Genomic DNA, 20,309 nt, shown 5'->3' on the forward strand with positions numbered 1-20,309 from the left:
ACCAGCTGGTGGCCACCATGGATGCCTCCAAACATGGAGGGGAGGGACACCTTCTCCATCTTCGCACAGGGGACATATGGTCGGCCCAGGCGTCCTCACTCCATATCTACCCACTGGAGCTCAGGGCCATAGGGAATGCCCTCGAAACTTTCAAACAATGGGTGACAGGCAGGGCAGTCCTCACCCAAACAGAAAACCAGGTGGCCATGTACTATATCAACAAGCAGGGAGGGACAGGGTCAGCCTCGCTATGCAAGGAAGCTTGCCGCATGTGGGAGTTCACGAACTCCATTCAATGCCCCATCCAGGCAACTTACCTCCTGGGGGAGCAGAACGACCTAGCAGAAAGCCTCAGCCACCGGCTGGATCCCTATGAGTGGTGTCTCAACCCAGTGGCGACGAAGAAGATCTTCAGCACCTGGGGCACACCGAGCATCGACCTGTTTGCAACTGAACTGAACTCAAAATACTCGACCTTCTGCGCAAAGAGATCAACCCATCGCTGTCTCAACCCCGACGGTCTGTCTGTGAGTTGGAACCACGGACTCTTGTATGCCTACCCGCCATACCCTAAGTCCTGCAGAAGACCCTTCAGGATAGAGCAATGGTGATCATGATTGCCCTGTTCGGGCCCCAGCAACCATGGTTCCTGTTCCAGCAAGGGATAGCGGTTCACCCCCTCTCCCCCTCCCGAACAGTGCAGTTCTCATAACACAACGCGGGAATCTTACCCTCCACCATGACCTGCGTTCCTTAGCCCTGACCGCATGGATGATGAGAGGATGAACCTACCACAAGACGTGGAGCACACTCTTATGGCAGCCAGAAGACCTTCAACCAGAAAATGCTATGGGTTGAAATGGAGAAGGTTCCGCTACCGGTGCACAGACACGCAGCGAGACCCCTACAACTGCCCCATACCGGACATCCTGCAGTAAATACTGAGCTTATCTCAGTGGGACCTAAAACCCACTTCCATCAAGGTCCACCTAAGTGCAATCACGGCATACCACACTGGCCTAGACAACAAACCAGTGTCGAGGTATCCTGTAATCACAAAATTTCATGAAGGGACTATCCAATCTGCACCCACCGGTCAGACCACCACCGCCCGGATAGGTCCTCAACTTGGTGCCGCATCAGCTCACCTCGACCCCTTCAAACCTTTGGGGTAAGCAGATCCCATATTCCTGGCCAGGAAAACCCTGACCTCCATCGCGTCGGCCAGATGTATAGGCGAGATCCAGACCCTGGTCCATCACCCCCCGACACACTCCTCCATGAGAACAGGGTGGTACCCAGAACCCATCCCCGATTTTTGCCGAAGGTGGCTTCAGTGTGCCTCCCGGCACTCTACATCCCCCCACAGGGAGGCACACAACCACCTCAGCGACACCTCCTGGACTGTGTGTGGGCCCTGACTATGCAACAGACCAGACAAGCCTCAATTGTTCGTCTCCTACGACCAAAACAGACCAGGACTGCCGGCCACCAAATGCAGGCTCTTGTGCTGGATATCCAAGTTCATCCTCTTCACCTATAGAAGAGTGCAGCGTCAACCGCAGGTGGGAGCCCACGCCCACCAACGCAGAGCCATAGCCACCACAACGGCTCATCTGCACCACACACCAATAGGGGGCATCTGCGATGCAGCCACTTGGTCCTCCATGCACACCTTCACCAAGCATTACTGCTTCGACATAGCATTCTACGCTCTAAATGCATTCGGCTGAACAGTCTTGGAAGTGGCTCTTCCCTCCCAGGAGGGACAGCAACCACTAGCACAGCCGTGACAAACACTGACCAAGTAGGGTGTTATAAACATCGACAAACACTGATCAAGTAGGGTGTTATAGATATTGATTAAGTAGGTCTTCCAGCACTCCTGTCTAGACTGAATGTGGAATAGGCAAGTATGAATTCTCACATGCAAGTACGAATTGTCACTGTTGACCAGTTGGTTTCTCACTGTTCATTGATTGTCATTGACCAGTTTCACTGTTCTGTGAGTATTATTGCTCAGTTAAGACAGCACTTTATCAAAAACCTTGTTTCCACAACTTCACCTGCTTCGCCTTATTACCCTGCCCGGCTCGGCCTCCAGAGCCAGGCGAGGGATGCACAGAGCGCTAAGGCGCAGGTCCAGTCGGTACATCCCTCGGCTAGGGAGTCACCCATATGTGGCTGACTCATCCTGCTTGTCCTAGGAGAAAGTGTAGTTACTTACCTGTAACGTAGGTTCTCCGTGGACAGCAGGATAGTCAGCCACACAACCCACCCACCTCCCCATACGGCCGACCCGGCCACAGCTAGGAACATCCTGGGGATTAGGGGGAAGCAGGGGGAAATGGGTAGTGCTCGGGCATGCCCAGTGGGACCCGGGCACTGCATGTGCTCAGAGAAAAAAAAAAATCTCTCTGAGCTATTGGAGAGCTTATCCGCAAATTGGGAGCTGTTGGGACAATACCCATATGTGGCTGACTATCCTGCTGTCCACGGAGAACCTACGTTACAGGTAAGTAACTACACTTTTCCACATACCCAGACTGAACAAACATGGAGGCAGTCTCACAGTAGTCTACAAAAGCTTCTTCCAAATTACATTAATAGACTCTTCAATCCTCCATGATCTACAAATAAACCACCTTTTCTGAAATAAATCTTGTATGGCTGTTTCTCTTTAATAAAATTTTTTTTCTCTCTCCTTGATGGTTGTATACCTCAGTTTCTGGAGCAGTATACCCAATATAGGGTTCTGATCATATAGCCATACAGCCTTATACATGCTCCTATAGCATCCTAGGATGCCAACTACCTCCCTATTTTTTACTTATAAAATATTTAAACTTTATTTAAATCTTAGTGAACTATGCAAAATTCAGATTTATAAAAACGGCAAACTACTGCCTAAAGCTTTTAAACAACAGTGGACTTTCTTTATGTTGTTTCATTTGCCACACATGTTATTTCAATTGGAATACAGCAGACAGGTGTAAGCAAACTTCTTATCTTATACTGTATTATATATCCATGTTCAAAGAGCGGTACTTATCTCCCAATGCTGTATTTTAGCAATTCAACTGCACCGCCCATATTGCCTGGAGCCTGAAGCCGTTGCTATAATAAATCAGTTTTTCTTTTTTCTATTTCTTTTGTCAGGTCCGACGCGGCCTGCGTTTCGAAGGACGAACTGTCTCCCACTGTCAGGGATATTAATTCAACAGCAACGGAGGCTTAGCAGCAGTGCACCCCTCTTCTGCTGATTATTTTATATTAGAACATAAGAATAGCTTTACTGGGTCAGACCAATGGTCCATCAAGCCCAGTAGCCCGTTCTCACGGTGGCCAATCCAGGTCACTAGTACCTGGCCAAAACTCAAGGAGTAGCAATATTCCATGCTACCAATACAGGGCAAGTAGTGGGTTCCCCCATGTCTTTCTCAATAACAAACTATGGACTTTTCCTCCAGGAACTTGTCCAAACCTTTCTTAAAACCAGATATGCTATCCACATTGTAACTTCTAAAAGTAATGTAAACTTCTTGATTTGTAAGCCATCTTGAAACTACAGTAGACAGGCATAGAGTGACCCAGAAATTGAAGATTAGATTAGATCGGGGCTACTGAAAAAAAGAAGATAGAGGCCTTGTTGTTGATAGCAGGGTGGCCCTACCATTGAATGACTGTGTTTTTCATATATGGCCCTGCTTCTCAGCATGAGCGCCCCCCACTAGCCCAACACCAGCAAATGGCTCCACATGCCCTATGAGCTGCCTCTGGCTGGTGGAGCCATTCTGTGGTGCTGACTACAGAAGAGAGGGACAGAGAAAAGATAATGAAGGGGAGTCATCCTCTTGCATGTCGGCTGTCCTTAAGCACCCGAGCAGGCCAGCAGTATTGAATGAGTATTTTGTAAAACTGTGGCTTAGCAATGCTAAATCTTACAATTTATCTCTGTCCTTTCAGCTTTAAAAATACTCATTCATCGCTGGCCTGCTCAGACCTTCTACAGCAGCTGACATTGTGGGATGCTTCTGCTTCAGTGAACCCCCCCTCTTCCACAGCCAATACTACAGGATGGTTATGTTGGCCATCTGGTTTCCCTCTTCATTTCAACATCCAGCACTGCAGGAGGGGAGGCACTTGTGGAGGAAAAGAGGAAAGTCTCTCTCTTCTGCATCCCCAAGGGGCCCCAGGCTAATTTATTTTGCCACAATCTGTTGCAGCATGCACCTAGATGGACACTATGACATATATGCTGAAAAGTTCTCAGCCCAACCAACCAACCTCTTAGCATAAATTCTGAGCGTTATTTTGCCACTGTAGCTGAACAGAGTTATCTTATTTCATTAAGTGCCAATCTGCAGAAATGAAATTCTATGTTTTGACATGGCTTCAGATCATTGATTGAACCATATCCGCGCCATTCTCTTCTTGGCTAGGCTGAGAACTTTTCAGCACCCCCTTCGTATATGCAGACTGGCACACCCATTCACTCACAGACTAACAAGCACGTACGTATACACAATACCAACACACAGATGCTGGTCAATATTAAGTCAGCAACAGCTGAATTAGACCTGGGTTTTCAGAACCAGCCCCTTTCTGGGTTACGGCATTGAATATTTAGGCATTTTGTGAGCACCAGAAGTTATCTAATATTCAATGCCGGTGCTCAGATAACTACACGGGCAAGTTAGGACTGTTATGTGCATGGCTGTACTTACACAGTAACATAGTAGATGAAGGCAGATTAAAATATACATGATCCAAATCTGCTCAACAGTCATATTCATTATCAATTCATTATTAAACCAACAATGAATGTGGTATAAAGTATTTATACTTGATCCTGGTCTATCTTTGTCATTGAGATAGCAAGAAGAGGCACTGGAGACGTCATAACCAGCGTGGGAACTCAAGTCTTTTTATTCATATAAAATGATTAAAAAAGTCATAAAAAAATCAATCAACAAAATCCCAACTAGGACCCAGTTATTGGCAATACAATAAACTTTGTCCCCTGAGGAAGGCGATGCCATCGAAACAGGGTCCTAGTTGGGATTTTGTTGATTGATTTTTTATGACCTTTTAATCATTTTATTTGAATAAAAAGACTTGAGTTCCCACGCTGGTTATGATGTCTCCAGTGCCTCTTCTTTCTATCCCTTTCACAGCATTTCGAGGCTTTGTTCTTTCTTTTTTTTGTTCTATCTTTGTCATTAGCAGGAGCACTATGCCAGCCTTACTTCCCCTCGACTGGAACTGCTGTTGAAGCCCACTCCAGCCCATCCTGGTTTCACCAACTATTAGACATAGGGCTAGATTCACTAAGCCCATGTATCCGATCCGATCCGTGGGCGACCCGATGCCGGGTGACCGATTCAGAATACGCCTCTATGCAAAACAGGCCAATCAGAGGCAAGCCCCCAACTGACCACACGGATCGCTGAAGAACGATCCCGGCGCACGCGCAGACCGTCTTCTTTGCCTGTAGATGGTCTGCGCATGCACTTTGCACCAGAGAGGTCAAAATAACGGAGGAGGGGTGGCAAAGTAATCCAGGCAGGCATCGAGGGCTAAGCCGGGCCCGATCTCTTCAACGGGACTTGCTGCAGCCTTAAAAAAGCCGGTTCATGCACCGGGAGGGTAGTGGAGGAAAATAGGCGCACCGGGAGGGGAGTGGAGGAAAACTGTCCAGGGCAGCTACGGAACAGAACACAAACCTGCCCCAACTCTCCTGCTCTCTGCCACCTTTCCCCGCAGTGCAGCCCCGCTTTTAACCCACGGGTTAAAACCATGGCTCGCACTGCGGGAAGGGTGGCAGAAAGCAGGAGAGCGCAGGGTGGCCAGAGCATGAGATCGGGGCAGAGAGTAGGGCAGCCAGAGAAGAATCGGGGCAGAGAGCAAGGTTTTAGCACAAGCAACTGGTCCTCACCAGTCGCTTGTTTTTTGATCGGCCAGCCAGTCGATGTGTCAGAAGAAAGTTTTGTGAATCATGTCCTTCCTGATTTGCATGCTGTTTCCCCTCATTTGCATGCACAGATCGGGATCAGATTGGTACTCAGGTTAGTGAATCGGGTCGCAAAAGGCTCGAAAACCGATCAGTAAATGATCAGTTTGTTTAGTGAAATCTAGCCCATAGACCGAAGAAGTCTTCCCAACACTGGCCTTACTACCCCACTGCTGGGTGTAAGGTTTTAGTTCCAGAGAGCGAGAATGATAGACAAGCCCCCAAAATGTAAGGATTAGCAAGTGCCCAAAATATAAGGTTTTGGAGGGGTAATGTTGAAGCAAACAAGCCCCAATGATATAATGTGGCAGCCTTACACTCCGCCTGGTCCCGGGTTCAATACCCTCGTAGAAGATTCTCATTAGGAAGTGAAATTACTGACAAAGACAGCTACGAGTGATTGAATAAAGAATATATATTGTGCAGAAAAAGGCTTCAGAAAGATACATCAAGAATATTCTGGGTTACAAATGTGCAGAAAGAAAGCTTTACAAATACAGAGTGGATTCAGAGACTGCTTCTATGCTCTTGTGAATGAGAGAGAAAAGACAGCTTCCTGAATAGGTGCTGTGAGGACAAAGAAAAAGAGGTAGAGAGAAGAGTGGGGAGGGGGGAGGGGGAGTGATGTCCAGGCTTCCGGTCCAGAGAGAGGGAGGGTGTTGCAGAGAGGAGGCTTTTATAGGTTGGAATCTTATTCTAAAAATAGAAACTATTGTATTTCCCATTATCTTTCTGTTTATAATTTGTAAACTGTTTGAAACAATGGTTAGTTTAATTGATAAAGAAGGTGTAACACTTACAGGAATGGTAGATGGGATTAGTCTGTCTGGCTTCTTTGTCCCATTCAAGTAGCATACCTTCTTGATAAACAATCCAGTCTGGCCTGATGCTTAATGTATGTGAATTCTGTGCAGGAGCATTTAGCTGGGGCTAGTGTTCATCTTAAGTACCAGACCATAGCACATCTTTAGAATCTCAGGTCTGTTAATCACTGATACTTTACATGTAATTTTCTGAGGCTGTCTGCACTGACATGCCCCAAGGTCAGATATAACTGATATAATCTCCCATAGGCCTTTGCTGACATTGGTAAGGCCAGCAAGTTAAGGCTGGGCTGACACTGGGGTTGCCATCAAAAGCCTCACTCCTGCCCATCACACAACATATCAACATTCGTAGGTTATTTAAGCTTTGTTTTGATATCATTCTCTTTCTATTCAGGGATCTTCTATGTTTATCTTGAATGAGTAGGCTCTTGTGATTACTCCTATTCAGTTGTTTTCTTTCTGAAATAAGCTTCCTCCCTTATGTGATTTATTGTTGTTTAGGAAAGCTGTTAAAACTATGAGCTAGATCAGGGGTGCCCACACTTTTTGGGCTTGCGAGCTACTTTTAAAATGACCAAGTCAAAATGATCTACCAACAATAAAATTTTTAAAAAACACAAAGCACACTGTATGCTGAGAAAATGTTAATTATCATTCCTATTCCGGGGTTTTTTCAAAGAGGTCAAGGCAGATGACTCTATGCACTGTCACCTCAGTAACAACCATACAAAAATAGACAAATATACTCCCCTCCCTTTTTACTAAACCACAATAGCAGTTTTTAGCGCAGGGAGCTGCGCTGAATGCCCCGCGCTTCTCTCGACACTCATAGGCTCCCTGCGCTAAAAACCGCTATTGTGGTTTAGTAAAAGGGGGGCCATAGTGCAAAATATAGACAGCAGATATAAATTCAGACACATTTTGATCACTAAATTTAAAATAAAATCATTTTTCCTACCTTGTTTGGTGATTTCATGAGTCTCTGGTTGCACTTTCTTCTTCTGATTGTGCATCCAATCTTTCTTCCCTTCTTTCAGCCTTTATGCTTCCTCTCCTCCAGACCTCATTCCCTCCCCCAACTTTTTCTTCCTCTCTCCCTGCCCTTTCTTTCTCCCTGCCTCCCTTTCTTTTTTTTCTCTCTTCATGCCCTCTTTCTTTATTTCTCCCTACCCTCCACCAAGCCACTGCTACCACCATCGGGGAACAGGCCCCCAAGCCACCGCCACTGCTGCCATCGGTAACAGGCCCCAAAGCCGCCGCCGCCGCCGCACCAAGCTCTCTCTGCTTCCCTGCGGGCCGACCAGTATTCCTCTCCCCAACGTCAATTCTGCCATCGGAGAGGAAGTTCCGCCCAGCCAAGCAGCAATATGCTGGAAAAGAAGATGGGAAACTGATACGGTTGATGGTCAGTCTAGAAGAGGTATGCTTAAGAGCGACAAATCCCCAGGCTTAAGAGCGACAAATCCCCAGGACTGAATGGCATCCATCCGAGAGTCATCAAGGAACTGAAAAGGACTATAGCTGAACTGCTTCAGCTAATAGCCAATCTGTCGATCAAATCAGGAAAGATTCCAGAAGACTGGAAGGTGACGAATGTTACGCCGATCTTCAAAAAAGGTTCGAGAGGAGATCCAGGAAACTACAGACCGGTGAGTCTGACCTCGGTATCAGGAAAGATGGTAGAGGCGCTGATAAAAGACCACATCATTGATCACCTTGATGGACACGATCTGAAGAGGACCAGCCAGCACGGTTTCAGTAAAGGCAGATCTTGCCTGACGAACTTGCTGCACTTCTTCGAGGGAGTAAACAGGCAGATAGACAAGGGTGACCCGGTTGACTTTGTATATCTGGATTTTCAGAAGACATTCAACAAAGTTCCATATGAACAACTACTTCGGAAAATTGCATGCCATGGAATCGAGGGTGAAATACTCATGTGGATTAAAAACTGGCTGGAGCATAGTAAACAGAGAGTGGGGGTAAATAGATAATTCTCAGACTGGTAGAGCGTCACCAGCAGGTTGCCGCAGGGCTCAGTGCTTGGACCTGTTCTCTTCAACATCTTTATAAACGATCTGGACATTGGTACGACGAGCGAGGTGATTAGATTTGCGGACGATACGAAGTTATACAGAGTAGTGAAGACACAGGGGGATTGCGAAGATCTGCAACGGGACATAATCAAGCTCGAGTAATGGGCATCGACATGGCAAATGAGGTTCAATGTGGATAAGTGCAAAGTGATGCCTGTTGGGAACAAAAATCTCATGCATGAATACAGGATTTCCAGAGCGGTACTTGGAGAGATCTCCCAGGAAAGGGACTTGGGAGTTCTGATCGACAAGTCCATGAAGCCATCTGCACAACGTGCTACAGCGGCGAAAAGGGCAAACAGGAATGATCAAGAAGGGGATCACGAACAGATCCGAGAAGGTTGTCATGCGGCTGTAGCGGGCCATGGTGCGCCCTCACCTGGAGTACTGCGTCCAGCACTGGTCGCCGTACATGAAGAAGGATACGGTACTACTTGAAAGGGTCCAAAGAAGGGCGACTAAAATGGTTAAGGGGCTGGAGGAGTTGCCGTACAGTGAGAGATTGAAGAAGCTGGGCCTCTTCTCCCTTGAAAAGAGGAGACTGCGAGGGGACATGATCAAAACATTCAAAATACTGAAGGGAATAGACTTAGTAGAGAAAGACAGACTGTTCACCCTCTCCAAGGTAGGGAGAACGAGAGGGCACTCTCTAAAGTTGAAAGGGGATAGATTCTGTACAAACGTAAGGAAATTCTTCTTCACCCAGAGAGTGGTAGAAAACTGGAACGCTCTTCCGGAATCTGTTATAGGGGAAAACACCCTCCAGGGTTTCAAGACAAAGTTGGACAAGTTCATGCTAAACTGGTGAGACTGGACTCATTTGGAGCAATGGTTTTGACCTTGGGGCCTCCATGTGAGCGGACTGCTGGGCAGGATGGACCCAGCAGCAGAAATTCTTATGTTCTTTTGAGTCTACTACCCATAAATCTCCATTCAATTTAAGATTTTAGTTTGTCATAATTATTATATTTGTTTTAACTCATGTGAACTGTTTAGTTCTTAAACAGTATAGAAAATTTTTAAATAAATACATATACAGTATTAATATCTCGATAGTTATCCAGGCACCAGCGCTGGATATTGGCAGTGCTCAGATAATCACCAACTCTGCCCTGTCCCCACCCCCGGAGCACCCTGACGTTTTTGGGATATGCCACTGTAGTTTTCCCAAATATTCAGTAGCATTATCTGAATATACAGTAAAACCTTGGTTTGCGAGCTTAATTCATTCTTAAACCATGCTTGTAATCCAAAACATTTGTATATCAAAGCAAATTTCCCCTTAAGAAATAACGGAAACTCTGATAATTCGTTCCACAACCCAAAAACTTTAATACAAAATACTGTATGTACTTGTATTGCAAGACCTCGCTCATTTAGAACAGTCACTACACTCCCGCAGTGCCAGAGAGACAGAAGAACCATTGGCTTAGTTGTGATGTATGTATACTGTATGTACTTGTATTGCAAGATATTGCTTATTTATCAAGTTAAAATTTAATCAAATGTTTTGCTCGTCTTGCAAAACTCTTGCATACCAAGTTACTTGCAATCCAAGGTTTTACTGTATATCACTGAATACTGGCAGTGCTCAGAAAATTACCATATCTGCTCCGACTCCGCCCCTTACCATTCTGACACTTCCCAGACTGTGCTATTGTGGTCTACTCATTATCTGGGTATATGCCATTGAATATTCATGTTGAACCTGGTCAGTGGGAGTTATCTGGGTAGGAGTGACTAATACCAGGATAACTCCCTACGAAATTGGATGTGTCTGTGTCTGGAAGTACAGTGTTCCCCCGGTCGTTTGCGGTCGGTGGTTCGCGGTCCCAGTCATTCGTGGTATTTTCCGACCGCGAACCGCTGACAAGGAGAGGGCAGCGGGAGAGGCAGGAGAGAGCAGCCGGAGCGCTGCAAGTGCAGGAAATCACTTGCGGTACGCTCCAACCGCCTCTTCTTGCACTAAGTCGAGCCTTATCCAATCAGGAGCTGCTTTGACACATCTAGAATATAAGTTTTTAAAAATAACAAATTGGAAGGGCTTGACAAGAAAAATGTCTGCTCCTTTATGCCACTCTTTTGGACTTTTTTTTTTTTTTTTTTAATGAGCCCCAGTGACTTCCAGGTAGGGCTCCCTAAGAAACTACCAAAAGAGAAACATGTGCGATCTGGCTAGTTTTCATATTTTACAAGTGGTTTTTAATTTATATTGGTGCTTTATTTGGGCTGTATTTATTATTGTTCTATATATTGTATTACATTATCTATATTTGATAATTATATTGCTTATTTTTCCACTGATGTTTTATTTTTGTTCTGTGCTTTGTGCAGCTCTTGTGTGTAAAAAAAGAAACTTAGAAACTGGTAATATGTGTGTGCACGTGTATATTTGTATGTTTATGTGAAAGCATGTTTTTGTGTATGTGTAGTAGTATGTCTGTGTGAATTTGTATGTTAATGTGGAAATGCAAGTACATAGGAACCCGTAAACCTGCCAACTGGCTCTTGATTACTCCTCAGGTTTAACTAGTGTGACCATATGGCTCCAGAAAAAAGGGGACGGATTGAGACATCCGGGTTTTACTTCCATTGAAAGCAATGGAAGTAAGGAGAACAGATTGAGACATCTTGGTTGCTTTCAATGGAAGTAAAACCCGGATGTCTCAATCCGTCCCCTTTTTTCTGGAGCCATATGGTCACACTAGGTTTAACCCATTACTTTTCAGAGACCTGGAGTCTGGCTTTTCTTAGGAAAATAAATCAGGAAATCAGAACTACAAGTCCCTGCATGCAATGGGGCGAACACAGGACTGAATCAACGCTTTTGAGTGAAACTGGAGCCAGTTGTGTTTCTGTAGAAGTGCCTTTTCACGCACTTGAATGTGCATGTTTGTGTGTAGGTATAAGCCTCCAAGCTCTTTAAACTACTCCATCTGCAAAGGGACTCTGAGGACAGCTGAGTTCCTGACACTTCTTTCCTTCCTTCCTCTCCTTACCTCTGGGTTTCACAACACTGTATTAAGCTGTTTATTTTCTGTTCAGGGCAATGAGTAAAAGAGCACCAGCTGAAACAATGGAAGCCTTTACACATTCAAAACAAATAGGTTTTTCTGCATTTTTTTTTTTTTAAACTCTGTTCTGTTTGTGGATAAACAGTCTATTTGTTAGGGAAAGATCTCACTGAGAAAATACTTTCCGTTTAGCAGTTACACTCATTGTGAGTACAGGAAAACATTTTTTTCTCCTCTAACCCCAAACATATTGATCTAGGGCAGGATGCACAAAGCTCTGGCAACTCAGTAAAAAATACCAAGTTGAGAGCAATTTTTGATTTTCCAGGGCATACTCAGCACAAATTGCTGACAAATCATATGCACACTATTTATCCTGCGTAGCCCAGTAAAAGGGGGAGGAACTGTGCCTGGAACCTGCACACAAGAGCTAAGTGGTAGGCACTAGTGCTGCCCGATTCGCGATTCAAATCGATTCACCGATTCACTTTGGGTGAATCGATTTGATTTTGTATAAAATCGAACTCACCGATTCGTCTGCCCCCTTGCTAGAGACCCGTTCGAGCTTTCCCTCTGCCACCGGAATCCTTCCATCTAATGTAACTTCCAGTTTTGCGAAACCAGAAGTTACACCAGAAAAAAAGGACTCCAGTGGCAAAGGGAAAGCCGAGTGGACCTCTGGGAGCAGAACGACAGCAACAAGGTGATTTTTAATTGGTTGGCTAGAATCAGATGCCCGTGCCTCATCTTCTTGCATGCACGCTCATGCTTCCCCCCGGAGCCCGGCAAATGCCCCCGATCCACCACCTGCATTCACCGCTCTTGCTGCTGCTGCTCAGTGGCGTGCGTCTGCTCTTCCAGGTCCTGCCAGCGGCTGGCCTTTCATCGGTCACATGACGGCCAGAGCCCCGCACACCTGTGAGCACCGGGTGACGTGGTGCCGCACGGGGGCTCCCAAGGAGCGGTGTGAGCATTTTGGAAGTGCTGCAGTCCGGAGACGCTTCTCAATCGGCTTTTGCAGGCCCGCATCTTCTGCAGCTCACAGGAAAAGTGTATGTCCGCTGTGTGAAGCGCCCGGAGCTATTGGTAGGTGCCACAATACACGAGTGTTGCCCTCTGCCAGCCAAATACTGGGCTTCTGTGTTGGAAGTCAGAGCTGGGGGAGAGGGGAGATGGACTTGGAGTTGGTGGACTGGAGAAGGAGAGATGGGAAGAAGATGGAGGGGGGAGATGGGAAATGGGGGGAGGGATAGAAGAAATAATGGATCTAAAAACAGTAGAGGGAGAGAGATGGTGGACAATGTGATTTAGGGAGGGAAGGAACAGAAAGGGAGATAAATTGTACACAGTGGGGTAGAGATACTGGATAGGAGGGTGGTTGGGAAGAGAAAGGGAGAGCTGGTGGAACCTGGGGTGGTGGGGTAGGAGGGAGATATGCTGGATGAAAGGGTAGTTGAGAAAAAGTGGATCTGGGGATGGAGACGAAAAAAAGGAAAGATGCCAGACCTCCCGGGAGTGGGAAGGGAAACAGAAGGGGAGGACAGAGATAGAAGATGGATGGTTAACATGAAGAAAGAAGGAGATCCTGGCAAGTAAGTTATCAGAAGACAACCAGAGCCTGGGACCAACAAGATCTGAATAATGACCAGACAACAAAAGGTAGAAAAATAATTTTATTTTCTATTTTGTGATTACAATATGCCAGATTTGAAATGTGTATCCTGCCAGAGGTGGTGTTAGACCATGAACGTGAGCTAGGATTTAACAGAGAGGAAAAGTCTTTTTTGTTTATTTTGTTTACACCACAGCGCCAGTGTGAGTAGGAGAGGTCAATGGGGGTGAAGAAGCTATAAAATAAACCCACCAGGATGTTTGGGGGGGGAAAAAAAACCATTTGGGCAGGAAAATTGAATCGAATCGAAAAATCGATTCAAATATTTTTTCCTGAATCGGGCAGCACTAGTAGGCACAGCTCTTCTGCATAGGTACAGTACAGTTCCCGATTGTGAGAGCTCTGGAGCAATGTATTTTTCCGTTTGTTTGCTTTTTTTTTTTTTGTTTCAGTCACGATATGGACACAGCTGATGTGTGTGTTTTGCGCCTAACAGCTGTGTTCTGACCATAGGCACGGGACATACACTCACACAATTTACGCACAAACAGCTACTGGCAGCTCCAAACCTGCCGGAAAATTTTTCCCTAGTAAGAGGTGTGTGTTCCCTTCTGTGTGTTATAAGAAGTGCTTATTTTAATACTAATGAGCTCCTTGTAATACATTTGTATAGAGTTCTTGATGGCTGCTACTGCGATTGATAGAATGCCCTGAGCAGTGGCATAGTAAGGGGGGGGATGGTGGCCCCCTGCTCGCCCCCCTTTCCTTTCCCCGTTTTTTTTTTTTTAACTTCTCCAGCATGAGCATCATGCCCATGTCGGTGTCTACTTGCCCTTTAACGTCACTTCTTAGGCGTGGGTTCCGGAAGTGACGTCAGAGAGCACTGATGCTGATGCAGGCAGCAACTTTGTGCTGGGAAAGTAAAAAAGGTATGGGGGAAGGGGCATGAGCGGGGGGTGGGGGGTGGGAGGGCGGAGAGTTGAAGGGGTGACATGCCCTTAGGAAGATTATGCCTGGAGCAGACTGCCCCCCCCCGCACCTCCCTTAGTACACCACTGCCCCTGAGAACCCTTTTAAGCATCAGAGGCTGAGCTGTCTTGCAAGTAAGACTGGCTACATCAGGGGTGCCCAAATGGTCAATCGCGATCGACCAGTAGATCGCAAATGCAATGAGAGTTGATCACGTTGCCTTTGCGATCTTTACTTCCTTCCTCCCTGAGCTAGGCCAGGCGTGTACAAGTGCCGTACCCACAAGATTTCACCACTGACGTCAATTATGACATCAGAGAGGAAGTTCTGGGTCAGCCAATCGCTGCCTAAGTGGCCTGGAACTTCTTCTCCGACGTCTGAATTGATGTCGGAGGTGAAGGCTTGTGGGCCCAGCGCTTGTATGCGCCAGGCCTGGCTCAGGGAAGCAGGGAGAAATCAGCATGATGGCTTAGGGGAGGGGGTGTGGCAGGGAGTGAGAAAAAGAATGAGACACAAAGAAAAGGGGAGGGGACAGAAAGAAAGAAATATTGGATTTACAGAAGAAGGAAGTGCAACTAATGAAATCACCAGACAAAAAGGTATGAAAAATGATTTTATTTTCAATTTAGTAATCAAAATGTGTCCGTTTTGAGAATTTATTTCTGCTGTCTGTATTTTGCACTAAACCGTGATAGTGGTTTTTAGCGTCAGGAGCTGCAAGGGGCATTCAGCTCAGCTCCCTGCGCTAAAAACTGCTATCAAGGTTTAGTAAAAGGGGAGGGGTATATTTGTCTATTTTTGTATAGTTGTTACTGAGGTGACATTGCATATTTTAAAGTCATCTGCCTTGACCTCTGGAAAAAAAACCCGAATACAAATGATAATTAACATTTTCTCTGCATACAGTGTGCTTTGTGGTTTTTTAAAATTTTATTGTTGGTAGATCATTTTGACTTGGTCATTTTAAAAGTAACTCGCAAGCCAAAAAAGTGTGGGCACCCCTCGGCTACATCCAGTCTTACTTCAACAGCAAGCTTTTGAACATCTCCCCCTAGTGGGGAGAAGTACTCAGTCTGACTGCCTTTCCCAGCACAAACACCTCCATACACACAACTGAAAAGTAACTCAGCAAGTCTTTCATTAGAAAAATCAACGAGATAGTTTTGATATAGAGAGTATAACTGTGATGGGAGAGCGATTGGTGGTTAAAAAGGAGATGAATGTGCTGTGGGGGTGTTTGGATAGTGCATTGACCATGGAAAAACAAATATTGAAGACAATTCAGGTAGGTTTTCGTACTGTGGTACAAGCATTAATTTGGAGTAGAGTAGACCATTGCAATGCATTGTATTTGGGAGTTGCAAAAGTGAGGATGAGGGCGCTGCAGCAGCTTATTAATTCTGCAGCAAGGTTAATTACTGGTTCGCCCAGAATGGCTCACATGACACCAATTTTAAAGCAGTTTCACTGGCTGCCAATCTAACAAAGAGTACACTATAAAATTCTGCCAATAGTACCTCAAATATTGTAGCATGCATCCCCTAATGTTTTGCAAGGATTTTTTGAAATTTATCATCCTAGAAGGTGTTTGAGGTCAGACCACAGTATGAAACTAAGTTTGGATACTAGGATGATAATCTCTCATTCCCCAATTGGTGACACTATGGGGTCCTTTTATCAAGGCGCAGTAGGGATTTAATACGCGGATACCACGCGTTAAACCGCCTGCCGCGCTAGTCGCTAACACCTCCATTGACGAGGTGTTAGTATTTTGGCTTGCCGCGGGGGTTACCACGTGATGAAATGTCCGACGCGCTAACTCCCGTAGCGCACCTTGATAAAAGGAGCCCTATGTTGTCAGTAGGGGGTGCAAAGCTTTGGAATGCTTTACCTGGAGCTCTACGCTTATGTGCTGTTAGGTTAGGTTCCAAGAAACTGTCGAAACGCAATTGTTTGTAAATGCTTTCTTATGACGAGATAATGTGTAAATGTTACTATTTGCTTATGCTTTAATGCAAAAGATTTTTTTTATTTGTACGAGATGGTTTTTGAAGAGCAAAGTGTTCGTCCCTTTATTAAAAATGTCATGTCCAATCTTGTGTATGTTTTTATGTAAACCGTACAGACCTTATACGGTATATACATTTTTTTAATACAATAAATAAATGTTAGGAGGTCCACAAACTGTGGCATTGTGCCAAACTAACTTGAAATACATCTGTCCCAGATCGTCTTTTCACAAAATGTGTATTGGGTGAAGGGGGAAGACATCTAGAATGGGGTCTAGGGGAGGAGCAGATGCTCTCCACGTGACATACAGGCAGAACTAACCCCCTCTTCTATTAAACTGCGTCGGGAGCAGCACGGACCATTCAAGAAGGACATGGCGGTACTCGAAGGAGTGCAGAGGAGGGCGACTAAACTGATAAAAGGTATGGAAAATATTTCATACGCTGACAGGTTAAAAATGCTGGGGCTGTTCTCCCTGGAGAAGAAGAGACTTAGAGGGGACATGATAGAAACCTTCAAAATCCTAAAGGGCATAGAGAAAGTAAATAAGGACAGATTCTTCAAACTGTGGGGAGCCACAAGCACTAGGGGTCACTCAGAGAAATTGAAAGGGGAAAGGTTTAGAACAAATGCTAGGAAGTTCTTTTTTACCCAGAGGGTGGTGGACACATGGAACGCACTTCCGGAGGAAGTGATAGGCCAGAACTCGGTACAGGGGTTCAAGGAAGGTTTGGATAGGTTTCTGGAGGATAAGGGGATAGAGGGGTACAGATAGAACTTGAGGTAGGTTATAGAAGTGGTCAGAAACCACTTCACAGGTCGCGAACCTGATGGGCCACCGCGGGAGCGGACCACTGGGCGAGATGGACCTCTGGTCTGACCCAGTGGAGGCACCTTCTTATGTTCTTATGTTCTCACCACGCTAAAAACGGCTATCGCCGTTTTGTAGAAGAGGGGGTAAGTCTCGAGGTGCGCACTCGGTGGAAAACTATGCAAGATCTTATCTCCCTAATACATATACCCACAATATAAATGCCTAAAACTGTCCTTTACTTCTAGCTGCTTTACTTATAGGGTCTATCGTTTGCCATGCTACTGTGCTCGGCCCCCAAATCTTGTATTCATTCCTCCATACAGTTCATAAGAATTATCCCTCTGCCGCTGTTCTTCCTTTTAATCTGTTGTTCTGAATATCTTATATGTGAATTTGCATCCTTGTTGCCTATCCTTTGCCATGCCACTGTGCTTAGTACCCAAAACATGTACATAGGAATCGCTACTATTGCTCATAATCTATTGTTATGTTTATCTGCTGTATATGAGGTTGTAACCTTCTACTGTGTATGTAAACTTGTAACCCATTCCGGGCTCTTCTGGGAGGACGGGCTAGAAATTTGACTACATAAATAAATAAATAAAGCTCCAGGCTAAAAATTTTGGGACAGTCCTGGATTTCTGACCATCACACCCTCTTGCAGATGGGACTTGCAGAACTGATTTCAATGGGCAGGATCAGGCACTACAAAGCCTGCTTTGGATGTAAATACAAAACCAGGACTGTCTAATAAGTCTCCAGCTTGGCATCTCTGTATCCTGAAACAGTGAGGTATTTGTGGTCCCTGTTTCAACCTATTGAAATCAATGTTGCAGGTGTCATAATGCATCAGGATGAGGTTGGCAGAAATCCAGGGCTGGCCTGAAATCTACTGGAACAGGGTAACTTGGCATCTCTGCTTGTGTGTACATTGACCAGATACCACACCACTCCATGTCAGAAGGGGCAGAGTGAGCCAGTCCAGGTTTTTATCCAAATTCTATCTTCCTATAGTTTCAATTTTTCTATGAAAGGAGGAATTACAAACCCACAGATGCACTGTATGTAATCCCAGGACCATTTCAGTCATTCTGTTAGGTAAGGTAACCAGATAGTGCCATTTTCTGTGTGAAAACCAGACTCTTCATGAAAAATGGACATTTCAGGCACAATTCTCACTCATACCTAACACACAGGGACATGATAAAAACAGGACACACGAGGGGAAAAAAGACCATATGTCCTATCCAGTCTGCCCATGTCCTTCAATTGCTCAACTCAATGATCCCTTCCAATGTATATTAGAAAGTTGCACAAGGACAGAAATCTCACCCATCTCCGATGGAATCTAACCCATGCTCACAAAGATCCATTCCATTCCTACCTGCAGGAGACAATGCTATTATTTACTTGCAGCTATTTTTTCCCAACCCCAACAATGTCCTGTGTTTTTCTTGGATGGTATTCACTATTCAACCAATGAGTTTCCAAGCCCAAGTCTGGTGTTCCAGCCATCTGTCTGGGCAATCCAAGACTCATTCCTATGCTCCAACTACGGTACATCTCAAATCCTCATTCTGGTGCTCCAATTGCCTTTCTCAGTACATTCCAAGCCTCATTCTGGAGTCACCAGATATTTTGATTACACTCTCATAGGAATCCTGTGGCTACTTTTTGCATACCCACAGGTTTTCCACAAGTTCCATTCCTGTGCATCACTCTAATGTATGTCATTTTTATGCACTCAGATTTGACACAATGCTGTCTCCCCTCCTAGCCATTGCACAAAGGGTTGTCTTTTTTTAAATGAAAACTTTTGACTAGATTGCTTGTGCAAAACAGCTTTTGCATCAAACCTTAGTTGTGAAAGGTTTCAGAAAACAAGATCAGCAATGGAAAGACACCCACTTCCAGATGTAAATTTGACCCCTGAAGCAAACGGTTTCTCTGTGGAAACACAGCTGCTGCTGCCGCCACCACCACCACCATGTTACCATTATTTTTCTCACTTTTGCAAAGTGTTTGGATGGGATAAGCAATTCAGATTGGTGCAAGTGATTTTGTCAGTTTCAGCATTAGCACTTGCATTTTCAGTTTAGGATGGTATTGGTTATTAATTCATTTAATTTAAATAGGTGAGTGCACACTCACTCTTCCCACTGCTCGTCTTTCATACATAAGCAAACTCCTCATTTTATACAAAAACAAATAGTACCAACATGTGGATACCTATATATAAAAAGAGATTAGGTTCTTACCTTGATAATATCTTTTCCAGTAGATAGGGATGGTATGCTGAACCATAGGGTTGTCCATGTGTGCTCGTGAGTATGCTGCAGAAGATGTCAATCACAGCTTTTCAGCCCCTCCTCATTCTCCCTGGTCTCTGCTGCTCCGTTCAGTTATTCCTTGTGCAAGCGAGCACGAAGATGGTGTTCTGATCTGCTTCCTTTATTATTTTGTGGTGTTTTTCTTTTTGGTTCACAGTTTTTACGTGTCTCAAGGGACTGTTGTACCTGCTTGGAGAGGAGTAGACTTTAGTCTTCAGCTGGCAGGTGAATCCTCATGAGCATGCATAGACAACCCTACGGTTCAGCATACCATCCCTAGTGCACTGGAATATGAGTTACATTTACAGTGGGGAAATAGCTGTATAATTTAATGTATTCCTCCAACTCCCTGAAACAGGTTCAAAGCATATGACATTAAAAAAATCTTAAAGAACATCAACATGTTAATAAAAACCTAAAAGCATATAAGTTTTCAACTGTTTTCAAAGCATTAAGAGAAAATAATCTTCAATTCAACAGGTAAAGAACACCAAGTTGAAACTGCTTGATATGGAAATGACTCAATATCTCCCAGTACATTGCTATAAATTAATTCAACATATATTCATATCAAAATCATTTTTAGTTAGATGTAGAATGCTCAGAAGGCTCGCTATTCCTTTC

General features: G+C 45.0%; 1 protein-coding gene across 2 annotated transcripts in view; it reads right to left on the reverse strand.

Moving 5' to 3' along the window:
• Window positions 1–20,309, reverse strand: part of HDAC7 (histone deacetylase 7) — a 543,111-nt gene that overhangs the window by 300,498 nt on the left and 222,304 nt on the right. The window contains exon 1 of one of the 2 annotated variants that reach the window (XM_033936586.1): window positions 19,614–19,804. The exons of the other annotated variant lie outside the window; for it this stretch is intronic. Coding sequence (XP_033792477.1) covers window positions 19,614–19,671 — 58 coding nt within the window. The 5' untranslated portion in view covers window positions 19,672–19,804. Of the gene's footprint in view, window positions 1–19,613; window positions 19,805–20,309 lie in introns of those variants that run through there. 2 annotated transcript variants of the gene reach the window in all.

Source organism: Geotrypetes seraphini, chromosome 3 (genome assembly GCF_902459505.1).
Source record: "Geotrypetes seraphini chromosome 3, aGeoSer1.1, whole genome shotgun sequence".
Classification (NCBI taxonomy): Eukaryota; Metazoa; Chordata; class Amphibia; order Gymnophiona; family Dermophiidae; genus Geotrypetes; species Geotrypetes seraphini.